General features: G+C 33.2%; 1 protein-coding gene across 1 annotated transcript; it reads left to right on the top strand.

Moving 5' to 3' along the window:
• The first annotated feature begins 6,231 nt into the window (after positions 1-6,231).
• Positions 6,232-7,829, top strand: LOC131026906 (chalcone synthase). The gene is made up of 2 exons (XM_057956920.2): positions 6,232-6,551; positions 6,699-7,829. The coding sequence occupies exons 1-2, from the start codon at positions 6,353-6,355 to the stop codon at positions 7,691-7,693; spliced, it is 1,194 nt and encodes a 397-aa protein (XP_057812903.1). The 5' UTR covers positions 6,232-6,352; the 3' UTR covers positions 7,694-7,829.
• Positions 7,830-11,496: the final 3,667 nt, after the last annotated feature.

The following is an 11,496-nucleotide window of genomic DNA, read 5'->3' as shown; positions in this document are numbered from 1 at the left end:
GTGAAACTTAAGGAGAATGAGAAAACGTGCAAAGATGCAAAAAAAAACATGTCACCACCTCTACATAGTACACTTGAAATACAAATACAAATACAAAAAGATACAAAATCTAAAATATTTAGCATGGCATGAACAAAAGTCCATTTGATCCTTTTCATAATAAAGCTTTGATTTTAAGAAGATGATGCATTGCCTTGATTCTCTTTCACATTCCACTCCTCAAACCACTATGATATTGTCTAAAATATAACATATTTCAATAGAATGTATTTTATTATTTACTTATAAAGAAAGAAGATGATCAAACCACAAGAAATAGCCTTGCATAATATTTTATTGGAAACATGTAAGAAAGTATTACATTGAGAACTAGTAACAATTTTTTTTTATATTCTACTTAAAGAATATATTTAATGTTTCCCTTATTGATATTATTTCCTAATGACTAAGTGGAAAGGAATTTCTTGTGAATCTAAACGTTCTATTAAAGGTTTTATGGATTTCTATTATGTAAAAGGGAATCCATAATCTTAGGGCTTTTTTATTGCCCATTTGCAATTTTGTCTAAATCTCATTCAAAATGAAAGAGGTGTCAACAAGAGTCACATTAATACTAATATTGCAATGGATTGCATCACATCATTTTTGTAAATAATGATCTTGTTTAGAATTTGTCCCTTGGACCTATCAAAACAACTTAGTGTCCTAGAAACACAAGAGAAATATCAAGTAATTCTGACATAGTCATGTGAAGATTTGATATTTTTATTCGGTCACTATAATTCTTGGGTAGCACAAATTTAAAAGTCCTTGGACACTTTATAAGTGACTTAAGTGAATGTAAGTAAGAACCTTAAGAATCATACATATCTAAAAGTGTAATCTTATGTTTGACAAAAATGATGCAAGATTGAAAATGTATGTGAAATGTTTAAGCTCATGTTGGGAGGTAATCTTAGAGGATATATGGATTAGAGTAGAATTACGGTACATAAAAAATTGGACACTTGGAGATTCCTAATTAAAAAAGAGGCAATTGAGTGAGGGATTATATCCAATATCAAGCATGATGTAGTCTAGAGGTCAAATTCCCAATGTAAGGGGTACCTTCATGCTACAAGAAAAATTACCAAGAAACATGGGTACTTGTACAACTTTGAAAACAAGAACAATGGTAAAGTTTAACATTAACTTTAAATTTTAAATACACAAATATAAAATGTCATTGTGTCAAAGAGTTCAAATCTCAATACAGTTTTCATACTAGATTATCATTACATATTGAAATTCAAAAATATAGATAGTTTGTGCTGATACACATGCCAAAGGATATGAGATGCCTAGTTATGAAAAAAATTGTACAGATCTTTTGAGAATGGAGAAGGTTTGCATGAATGTGTCCCTATAAGATATTTGAGAAGGCTGGAGATACTCAGTGGCTTCCATGATTTCCAACAATTGAATTGATGCTAAGCAAAGATCTCTCATTACCATTCTAGTGACCTATTTAAAAGAACAATAGTTAGTAAATCATGACACTACAAGAAAAGTGAATAATTGTACATCATTGATGAGTCTTTCTAGAGAGGCAATTGAGAAGATTGATCAAAAGACTATAGTAGCTATCATTATCATTACTAATAGATAAGTAATAATGATTTTGCAGGGGTGATGATAGAGGATAAGAAATGGAGTATTTTAGAACACCTTATGCCCTAAATTTTCTAGCGAGAAAAATTAATATCTATGCAAGAGACTTCAGAGATAATAGCCAGAAGAACCTTGTGTGTCACGATGTTTCTAGGGACATATTTAGTATCAAAGGTGTGTCTCTGCCTCCAAGACAAAATTTGAGGATGGTAATTTTATACTATTTCTTTTTCCCATACAAGCTTGAAAAATATGGGGAAATGGTCATCTTTAGAATTAAATTTCACAGGTTGCCCATTGTAAACATTAAAAAAACTCTTTGTATCTATCAAACCCTTATCAATCCATGTAAGCATGTAGTCAAAGTGTAGTGCGCCTCTCTTTTGACTTGGCAGACCTTATATTTTTTAGCTTTCTATGTGTGGCTTTGACCCTTTTTGGTGTTGGTCGATTCTGGATTTGGTTGGGATGCTTGTCTATGCTTCCTAGATTTCTATGTGACTATGATATTTCATGTTATGTAGATGGTCAGAATAATGATGTTATTTGATGTATCTTCTCTTGGTGTGTGTGTTAGAGGATTATAGATGTATATCTACTTTGATCTTACATTACTTATTATCTCTGATGTTGTTATGTGGATATGATTGATAATTACACTAACACATTTGGGGTCATTTTTCGATGAACTATCATCGTAATTCCGACATATTATTGTCATAGATCCGATGAAACGATAAAAAGTTTTTCGTCGCTAAAATTTTGTTGGGTTATTCAACGGACAGATGTTCGACGAAATTCTGACGCCTTCTTTGTCGAAAGTTGATACATAATGTGGCGTTCTAATTTGTTGGAATTCTAACAAAGTAGCCAATCTTTCGACAAACCATACATTGGATTTTTCGTCGGAATTTTGACAAAAAAGGGCATTATGCTCCGATGAGAATGGTGCTCCTACAACAGAATTTTTCATCATAAGTACAACATTCCCGTCGGAGCATAGTGCCCTTTTTTGTTAGAATTCCAACATCAAATGCAAGGAAGTTCTGACGGGAATGGTGCACTTGCAACAAAAAATTTCGTCGCAGGTACAACATTCCTCTCAAAACATGGTGTCCTTTTTTGTCAAAATTCTGACAATAAATGCAAGGAAGCTCCGACAAGAGTGCTATGTCTGCGACAAAATATTTCGTTGCAAATATAACACTCTTGTCGGAGCCTATGTTGGGCATGTCCATCGGAATTCCGACGAACAGGCTATATTTAAAAAAAATTAAAAAATATTTGCCATCAGGGAATATAGAGCATTGCAAATATGGAATATGATTTGATAATCTTTCTCAAATATTGAACTACCCCTATATAACTCCTTACCTCAATGACTAACTAACTATGGTAAACTATATATTCTAACAATATACAAAATCAACAATCCCATATATTCTAACAATATATAAACACAACCAAGAGGGACTATTTGGGTAATGAAGACCTTGATAAAGCATGGATATGAGGGTGAGGAAAATGACAGAAGTAACATGCAAAGCCCTGATGAAGATAGGTAGCCATTATGCATTCTACTATAGTACAATGACTAGTTATAGGTCAGAGATGACGCACAAGGTCATGAAGGGTTAAAGGATGCAAAGATTACAATCATAACAACACACTAAGATTATAAAGATCTCAAAGATGTTCATATACAAGGATTAGATCAAAAAAAAATGTAGCAAGTTAATGATAGAGAGTAGAAGTACTTAACAACTTTATCCAAGTAAGGATTTGATCCAATGCCAAAAGGGCCAAAGGCAGTTACAATGATTTAGGGTTAAAGGGGTATACACTTTAGATGAATGATAACATGATAGTATCATAGCAGAAATATGAATAAATCTTTGATAGTCCCAAAGTCTAATAGACCTACAATACATAGTCAAAATAGTAACATCATTTTAAACAAAAGGACAATTCACAGTTATATAGACTATCAAGAGTATCCATCACAACAAAATGCAACCATTGTCACAAAATGTCAAAGATCAAGCTACAATGATAGTTCAAAGCCTCAACATAGAACCAAGACAATTATGATAAATCTGAAGTCTTGATTAAGGTGCATGATGGTTTCACTTGTCCCACCATTGGTTCCATCACCCTCAAGTTAAAGTTGAATTTAAAAGCTTCGATGTTCCTTTTACCATTATTTCTACCTTAGACCAATTTCATGTGAAGACTCATTTTTTAAGGCAGTGCCCTATGTAGTGCATTAAAATGTTGAAGTTCTTGAAGTTCAAGGACAAGTGTAAACTATATTTCATAGTGGGTTCTAGCCCTTGTTTAGACAACTATTTGGTGTATTTGGTGACTCCTAATTGCTAATCTTTGATCTCAGACTTAAACCACTATTTGGTGTATTTGGTGACTGCCCTTTTAAAAAGTTAAATGAATATATGCCTATGTAATCAACAATATGAATATGAGTTCAACAAAATCTATTTTCTGTAATCAACAATATGAATATAAACAACAAAATCTTAATCAAGGACCTTACCTTTGATGGTCTCCACTAAGTAACTTCTTGTGTTGTTGTTCGTGTTGGCTCTGTTGGACCCTGAAATTAAGATTCAATACATATTATTCAATAAGATTAACAGTGAAGCATAATGAAATATTGAAAAGTGTGTTACCTTATTGAGTTTCTCTTTGTTTCAAGAATAGTTTAATATTCTCTACTTAACGGGGCCAATCACGTGAAGGTGGAAGCTCATTTGGCCCTTCCCTACTCCCCCCCCCCCCACCCCAACATCACTCTAAATTCCCTGTTAACATATAACATTCAGTCATTATCACATAAGTACATTCAGTAACACGTAACATTTATCAACATTCATTAACACATAAAATTCATTCATTAAACAAATAATATGATTACAATGATTTATTTATTTTGAAACTAAGTAAACACTAAGTGGAGCATGGTTTTCTTCATCATTTTCCCCCTCTTCAGTTGTTGTGCCCTCTGCTCATGATCTTAATGTATGCCTAGTCCTGTACTCACGACGACGACACCAAGGCAAAGGGGGGGTCCGCTGCAATAACAAAGAAATGGGTTAAATTCATAAAAAAATTTATTATTATTACAAGTATTTCATTAATTAAAAGAACATTATAGGGGCGCTCTTTCCCTGATGGGGCCACATCATCTTCCTGATCATTTTCTCATATAATCTTAAATCAACACAATAAGATTAAATATAATGACAAACAAAATATATTAATATTATTAAAAAATAAAAGTTTAAAAAATATATTAATATTTGTAGTTTTTCTTATATGATTAGAATGCTAAAAAGGTAATAATAATATTTAAACCACATAAAATGTCATTACCCATACAATTTAACTGTTTACACACGAAGAGACCAAATATAACAAATATATTGATGATATGTTACCGTGAATGCATGGAGAAATATCAATTTTTTTTACTTAACTAAAAATATTTTATTTAGTGAAAGGATTTTATTTTTCTTAGTTAAAATTATTCTATAATTTAATAATTTACTTAAGAGTTATTTTATTTTACTTAATAAAATAACACAATTCTTAAATAATTATGAAGTAAAATAAAATAATTTAATATTGATAACTCTTGCATTTTTTAAATAAATGTGTTTAAGATGTTTATATAAGTTAACATACAATATCTATTATACAAAAATAAAATAGACAAAAAAAATAAAAAAAAACCATTTACATTAATCGCATCAAAAAAACAATTATGATGGTATCTAAGACCATCAATAATGTGTGCTTTGATCCATATGTTTCAATTTAATAATTTTATTGATAAAATATAACTGATGTATCTATATTTTAAAAAAAAGCCTCTCATATAAAAAATCTAAAAAATACAAATTAAATTATATAACTATTAAATTCATTTTGTTTAATTATTATTAATTAGCATTAAAAATTTGAAACCACAACTAAAGTATTATAATATTAAAATAAAATGGCACGAGGCAAATGATTAATCAATAGCACTTGACGAGTCTTGTCAACATGATAAGGTAGGAAAGAAAGAAGACATAAATATCTTGTGAGAATAATGGTTGTACACATCAGATAATAGTGTGGATGCATGTGTAAGTAAATTTTATACTACCACAAACCAATAAGAATGATGAAAAATGATATATTTATAATCATGTAAAATAAAAATTAAATTTTAATTCTAAAATTTTAATTCTCTATATTCATTAATTGAATTTTTTTTTTTTTAATTAAATAAATATAATAATATCGTGCTTTGACATGATCTAAACAGGACACAATTTAAATTAAAATTGGAAGTACGAGTCTATATTAACTTGTTAAGGCACGTTCTCAATTAGAAATTGAAGTATGAGTAGTAAGTAGGAAGTCATCCTCCCAACCAAATACAAGAAAGAACGTCCGCTAAACACATGCGCTGCTGTAACATTTAACATCGTGACTCGGAACAGTACTAAGTCAAATCAAATGTTCAACTATCTTCCTGTCTACGCTTTAATGCGACTGAGAACCGGTTTGAATACCCGGTAACATCAGATCTTTCTTCTCTATATCATGACAAGCTCAGACCTCTTTACCTCCACAGCGGACATACTCCCCGGGCCACAGAACTTCATTCGTTATCTATCCCTTCGTTAATCCCAAAATGCCTGCAGGGAAGATGAGCATGGAGGAGATCGAGGCTTTCAGGAAGGCCCAGAGAGCCGATGGCCCTGCAACCGTGCTCGCCATCGGCACAGCCACTCCCCCCAACGCCATTGAACAGAGCGAGTACCCGGATTACTATTTCAGAATCACCAACAGCGAGCACAAGGTCGAGCTCAAGGAAAAATTCAAGCGCATGTGTAAGAAACATACCCACTTGAGCTTATACCTCTCAATTGAATGCGTTAATGCTTAAGAAAAATACCCACTTCGAAATTTTAGCCTCAATCGATCATATTTATGTGTATGAATGCTTAACAGGGGATGTTTTGAATGTTGTGTTGCAGGCGAGAAGTCGATGATAAAGAAGAGGTACATGTATCTGACGGAGGAGATCTTGAAGGAGAACCCCAACGTGTGCGCTTACATGGCCCCCTCGCTGGACGCTAGGCAGGACATGGTGGTGGTCGAAGTTCCGCGCCTGGGAAAAGAGGCCGCCGCCAAGGCCATAAAGGAATGGGGTCAGCCCAAATCTAAGATTACCCACCTCCTCTTCTGCACCACCAGTGGTGTCGACATGCCTGGCGCCGACTATCAGCTCACCAAGCTGCTGGGCCTGCGGCCTGGTGTGAAGAGAGTGATGATGTACCAGCAGGGCTGCTTTGCCGGCGGCACGGTTCTGAGAGTGGCCAAGGACCTCGCTGAAAATAACCGCGGTGCTCGAGTTCTGGTCGTTTGTAGTGAAATCACCGCTGTGACCTTCCGCGGCCCGTCTGACACCCATCTCGACAGTCTGGTCGGGCAGGCTCTGTTCGGTGACGGTGCGGCGGCTGTGATTGTGGGCGCAGACCCTGTTCCTGAAATAGAGAAGCCCTGTTTCGAGCTCCTCTGGACTGCTCAGACCATTCTGCCCGACAGCGAGGGGGCCATTGATGGGCACCTGAGAGAGGTCGGTCTGACATTCCATTTGTTGAAGGACGTTCCTGGGCTTATCTCTAAGAACATTGAAAAGGCTCTGGTCGAGGCCTTCCAGCAGTTTAATATCTCCGATTGGAATGAACTCTTCTGGATTGCACATCCGGGAGGTCCGGCTATTCTGGACCAGGTGGAGTCGAAGCTTCAGTTGGACCCGAAGAAGATGAGGGCGACCAGGCAGATTCTGAGCGAGTACGGTAACATGTCGAGCGCGTGTGTGCTCTTCATATTGGACGAAGTGAGGAGGTCGTCTAAGGAAAAGGGATGTGCGACTACTGGAGAAGGACTGGACATGGGCGTGCTGTTTGGATTCGGGCCTGGACTCACTGTCGAGACCGTCGTCCTCAAGAGCGTGCCGCTACAGTAAGTTGGAAAAGCCAGGCGCCATAGGTAGCGTCTACATAATACGTAAAAATCTTTTCTGTTTGTATTCTTGTGTTTGTGTGTTCGTGTAAGCAATACGCATCCGAAGAGGCTAATAATTTTTTTGCCTTGTTTTCTCATCTCTTTCTCTTTAAAAATCATGCAACGTTTGGACGCTTCTCGCAAATATGGTACTTGTAAAGATTTTAACGAGCAGAGAAATGAAATAATGAACAAGAATACAGAAATTTTATAGTGGTCCGTCAAATGATTACATTTATTTTAACTGCAGAGAATAATTTCATTAATCAATCTTCAATACAATACAGTACATTGAGTGCACACATATTTATATATTCATATTAAGGCATGAAATGAATAGTTTGGGGAAGTCGAACAGTCCTGTGACCGTTAGACTTCATATACCCAACAATCTCTCCGTGAAGATCAACCGACACATGCACTGTAGCATCCCCTGCTCTCTATTTTGATCCTTATAGAACCAGGCCCATAGAAGATTTTAACTTCGCCAAAGACTGTTCACGAACACTGCGAACAAGCCTTCTCCACATCAAGTCAAAATTAATAATTCTCTTGTCAAAACCATCATCAAATGCTACCTTGCCAAGCACAAACTTGTGCAATGATCCAGAGTGAGGAACACCACTTTCTGCGGCTTCAAGGTATATTGATCCTCCATCCATAACATCCATAAATTCAACAACGTCAACTACTTTAACGACCTGATCATCTACACCTTCATCATCCTTACCTACTCTCGACCATCGGTTCTTCCTGTAGGGTGTTCTGCTTAGATTCCTTGCCTCTGTCACTATGATCATTGGCTTTGCCACTTAGCGCCTCCTCTGTTATTTTTGTTTCTCCTCTCACCGTTTGCTCCATTGGCTTGGTCGTCAAATTCATCACACCCATTTTTTTTGCCATAAAAAATAGGTGTTCTTTGAGCGTCCGGTTCTCCTCCCCCAATCTCGCAACAAGGTTATGGTCATCAATGGTGTTCACCAAACCCTTGGATTTATCAAACTCCACGTCCTCCTCACATACGTCATGGACTCAAACCTGCATAACCATGCTGGATTTCTTCCTCTCATTACTCTTAGCCATTGTAGCCATCACCACATGCTCATGATTTCTTGTATGACCGCTAGAACCCTATTCCTCTTGGCAAAATGTGAGAGAGTCCAGGTTACTCGCCTCTACAGAGATCATACACTATCTCGACGCCTTTGCCAAAGTTAAGTCATTTGCAGACTCACTCCAATCTGCATCCACCTCATCTTGGGAGGTTAACTCTATAGCAAATTGAATTTGGGTCTCGATAGGCCATCTCTCTTCAACAGTTTGGGGACGATCACAATTCTATTGAAATTCTTTGACTTCACTATTAATCTTATTGTCTTTCAAGTCCAAATTCTCCTCATCTTTCCAGCCATCCCACCAATAGACACGATGCTTCATTTTAGCCTTCGCTTGCACAATTTTACTCTCCACCGAGTCTAAATTTGCAAGAAATTCCTCGATGACTGAATCAATGTCTTCATCTTTTAGTTGCCTTTCAGCCTTCTTGAAAGACCAACAATTTCTTTTGACGTGGCCTCGCTTGCCACAATATCAACAACGAGTTTTTCTAACTTCAAACTTTTGCATCTTCAGAGAATTTTCAATCCTCTATCTATCTACCTTTCCATCTCTGCTCAACCTAACTTCACCCAAGCTCTGATACCAATTGTAAAGATTAAAACGAGTAGAGAAATGAAATAAATGAACAAGAACACACAAAGACAAGAACACGGAAATTTTATAGTGGTTCGTCAAATGACTACATCCACTTTAACCGCAGGGAATAACTTCATTAATCAATCTCCAATACAATACAGTACATCGAGTGCACACATATTTATATATTCATATTCAGGCATGAAATGAATAGTTTGGGGAAGTCGAACAGTCATGTGATCGTTGGGCTTCATATACCCAACAATACTTTCGCGACATTTGTGCACTAAATTCAAATATACTCTAGGATTGGTAACCATAATTCTGTATTAATTAGATTGGTAAGTGTTAAAAATTGTCGTTCAGAATGAACAAATTTAATTTAATTAAATCTAAACTTATCTTGATGTATTGTTATATAATAAGTATTAAAAACTGTTTTTCTTTTTAATTGTTAAGTAATGAAATAAGATTAGATAGATATCTATCATTCTTTTAAATTAAGTTTAGATAGAAATATATCTATCATTATATTCTAAGTATGAGAAGTTGTTTCTCTTTTTAATTTTCACCATTATTACAAGGATCAAATCTAATTAAATCAAATTTCTCTAAATCTAAATTTTAATAAATCATGCACTAAAAAATAATAATATTATTTTTATTAATTAGTCTATGTAATTCTTTTGATATGTATCTTTTAGTTAAAGATCTTTATTTAATATTAATGACATCTTACATCTAATCATAATTATCAGATACTATAATTTCTAATTTTGAGTAATTGATGTGTATTTTAATTTCAATATTTTTGTATAAAGAGATTTATCTTCCTAAAATTTAATATAAAGTTTTATCTTCTTAAATTATTTTATAATGAATTCTATCTAAAATAAAATTAGGTAGATATATATATGTATTGTTATATGATAAGTATTAAAAGTTGTCTTCTTTATAAATTGTTATGTAATGAATTCTATCTAAAATAAGATTATATATATATGAAAAGTATTAGAAGTTGTCTTTTTCTTATTGTTATGTAATGAAATTTATCTGAAATAAGATAACATACATATGTATCTTTTGTTATATAATAGATATTAGAAATTGTCTTACTTTTTAATTATTACATACTATCAAATGTAATTAAATCAATTCTCTAAAAAATTAAAAATTAGTAAATTATGTAATAAAAAGAAAATATTATATTCTTCACTAATTAATATATATATATATATATATATATATATATATATATATATATATATATATATATATATATATATATATATATATATATTCACAATCTTATTGATTACTTTTACTTTTGTACCTTTAGTTAAAGATCCTTGTTCTTATATTAATGAATCTTTCACTAATTAGTTGAAGATTCTTGCTTTGTATTGACAACATCTTACATCTAACCATAATTATGATGATACTATAATTCTTGACTTTTAGTAATTTAATTATTTAATTGTATAATATTTATGCGACATTTGTCATCTGATCTAAGCAATAAAATCAAATATATACTTTGGGAATGATAACCATGTTTTTTTTATAAATTAGATTGATGAGCATTACAAGTTGGTTTAGGGAGGTTCAAATCTAATTAAATCAAATTTAAAATAAGATTAGATAGATCTATACCTTCTGTTATATGCTAAATATTAGAAGTTGTTTTCTTAAATAATTATGCAGATCAAATTTATCTAAAATAAGATTAGATTGATATTTATCATATTATTATATGATAAGTATTGGAAGTTATATTTCTTATCTATTGTTACATAAAATCATATATAATTAAATCACATTTCTTTAAAAAAAAGCTTTAATAAATCATGTAATAAAAAATTACTATATCATCTTTACTAATTAATCTATATATTAACAATCAGTTGATTATTTATGTATCTTTTAGTTGAAGATCCTCATTTTATATTAATGACACATTGCATCCAACCATGATTATGAGGATACCATAATTTCTGATTTTTTGCAATTGATATGTATTCTGATTGAATATTTTAGCTTAGAAATCTTATCTTCCTAATAATTTATAAC

The sequence above is a fragment of the Cryptomeria japonica genome, chromosome 1 (genome assembly GCF_030272615.1).
Source record: "Cryptomeria japonica chromosome 1, Sugi_1.0, whole genome shotgun sequence".
NCBI classification, from domain to species: Eukaryota; Viridiplantae; Streptophyta; class Pinopsida; order Cupressales; family Cupressaceae; genus Cryptomeria; species Cryptomeria japonica.
This window is presented reverse-complemented; position numbering and strand designations above follow the sequence as displayed.